At 52.7% G+C, this 2,310-nt stretch overlaps 1 protein-coding gene across 1 annotated transcript in view; it reads right to left on the bottom strand.

Moving 5' to 3' along the window:
• The window catches only part of LOC107097652 (zinc finger protein 391-like), a 16,646-nt gene that overhangs the window by 7,413 nt on the left and 6,923 nt on the right, over positions 1-2,310 (bottom strand). Inside the window, exon 2 of the mRNA XM_015394882.1 lies at positions 1,627-2,285. Within this exon, the coding sequence (XP_015250368.1) occupies positions 1,627-2,094 (468 nt within the window). The 5' untranslated portion in view covers positions 2,095-2,285. The remainder of the gene's footprint in view (positions 1-1,626; positions 2,286-2,310) is intronic.

The raw sequence follows: 2,310 nt of genomic DNA, 5'->3' as shown, positions 1-2,310 counted from the left end.
TAGTAAAGGATATTCCTTTTCTGGGTGGATCATCTCAATCAGTGGTCCTCCTAGCTGTCAATCATTGAGGTGATGTGTTTCTGTAAGGCCGTTGTAGGTACCAGATTGACTCGGGGGCCTGCGCCTTTTGATGACGTCATAATATGGCAACTCCGCCCGTCACTATATGGCAACGCCACTCGTAACGATATGGCAACTCCACTCAAACAAACTACATTGAGCCCGCGGTCTGCATTTGTAACGAGAATAAATAGAGACAGCGGGCGCAATGTAGTTTGTTTGAGTGGAGTTGCCATATCGTTACGAGTGGCGTTGCCATATAGTGACGGGCGGAGTTGCCATATTATGACGTCATCAAAAGGCACTGGCCCCCGAGTCAATCTGGTACCTACAACGGCCTTACAGAAACACATCACCTCAATGATTGACAGCTAGGAGGACCACTGATTGAGATGATCCACCCAGAAAAGGAATATCCTTTACTATACCTTTAAGTACAGGACGCTATGACGTCACATGCGAGCGTGCTCTGCGTTTATGGAAGCAAACATGGACGGTAGCGCTGGAGCGCATCTAGAGATCTTTCCTTTGTTTCCCATCCTCTGCCACGGATTTAACAGACAATCTTTCCAAGAAGAATAAAAATAAATATTATTTTCTGCATCATCGTCCGCCATGGTGGTTGTTTTTCTTGGCGCTTCTGCGTAGCGAGACGCAGAATAGTGACCTTTGTCGGGTATTAATGGCGTTCAGGTGGGATAACTGCGACCTGCTCAGACACAGGTTGCATGAAATATCAGATTCGTATCGGATTGAGGACCACAGGGTCCAGCGTTCTGGGTCGCATTGAAAGGAATGGGATCTGTGCTGCTCAGTCGTTTAAAGATCAGATCCAGGTGAGCAAAACAAATGGTATTCGGTTGACTTCAGACCGCTGTGTGAACGCAGCCTCAGACTTCATGGGTTTGATTTTTCTATACTGGTAGAAAATAAAACTAAAAACTAAAAGGTTGCTGGATTTAAAATTCATGGAGAAGTTCAGACTATTTTATTCAGACAGAAACTTTATGATTGTTCCACTGAAAAGAACCAGAACCTTTTAGCTCCTCTGGTTCTGCTGGTTTCTGTCAGAACCTTCTGCTCAGACCATTTCCCGATTCACTAGAACGCCAATACGGACTCGTGTTCTCACAAGTCTGTTCTTGAGAAGCACCCAGGAAAGTCTGGACTCTGGGAGAACGGGAGAACGCAGCATAGATCTGGGTCAATTGGAACAGACGCGTACTGATGACATCACCACATTCAAAGCTAGTCTGGAGCTGCAGTTAACCTCCTGGTATTAATTAGGTAATAAATGAGGACTTGTTTCATTTAGTGGAGGAATAATAATGAACACAGATAAACTTCTTTGGCTGCTGCAGACGGGCTAACGTTAGCCCCGGCTCTGATGCATGCTGGGTAAAGAGGGAGGGGCCAGAACAACATCCGGGGAACATGGGAACAGTGAACTGGAACAGCACTAGGGCTGAGGCTGATGACGTATCACGAGGACACGAGGATGCACAAGTACTCAGATTGGGTCTGAGGTTCTGCTGCGGGTCCAACCGGACCCGGCGGGTCAGGTACCTGGGAGATGTAGTCGAACACGGAGCACGGCTCGTAGTGCGACTTGTAGTCCAGCTCCGACACATCTGCGTGGTGAAACGGGCCCAGGTGGGGGTTGCCATGGTGACCGTGGTGCTCAGACTTGATGTAGTCGAGGCCGCTGATCTCCATCTTGATCTGGTCGTGGCCCAGCTCGGCGGTGGACAGCGGCTGGATCTCCGACAGGTCAACGGTCCGGATGGGGTCCAGGTCCCCGTCCTCCGGCTCGCTTTTCACGCACGGCAGCATCACCAGCGGCTCGGCGATCTCCGCCGCCAGCGAGCTGAGGGTGGGCGTGGGGCAGTCCGAGGAGAGGAGGGCCAGGCCGGGCGCCGAGCCGGCGGGCCCCGGGCCGCAGTCCACCTGCAGGGAGGCATCCAGAGGCGGGGGAGGCGAGTCGCAGTCCTGCGGCAGGCCGAGGCTCAGACACTCAGCCTCCAAGTCCGTCATGGCGAGGGGCGGAGCCGAGCCTCCTCACCTACACCTGAAGAATCGCTGAGGTCGATAAGCCCCGCCTCTTCTCCTCCTCCTCGCTCCACGACCGCTGGAAGGCTCGGTTCTGATCCGAGGGGATGAGAGGAATCCAGAGATGGCGAGGAGGCGGTCCGTGAACGCAGCGCCGTCACCCAACTGGAAGCAGCCTGCGGAGAGAGCAGCAGAGGTCAG

This window comes from Cyprinodon variegatus, unplaced genomic scaffold (assembly GCF_000732505.1).
Source record: "Cyprinodon variegatus isolate N-32 unplaced genomic scaffold, C_variegatus-1.0 Scaffold713, whole genome shotgun sequence".
NCBI lineage: Eukaryota > Metazoa > Chordata > Actinopteri > Cyprinodontiformes > Cyprinodontidae > Cyprinodon > Cyprinodon variegatus.
Note: the sequence above shows the minus strand (reverse complement) of the source record. Positions and strands in the feature narration are given on the sequence as shown.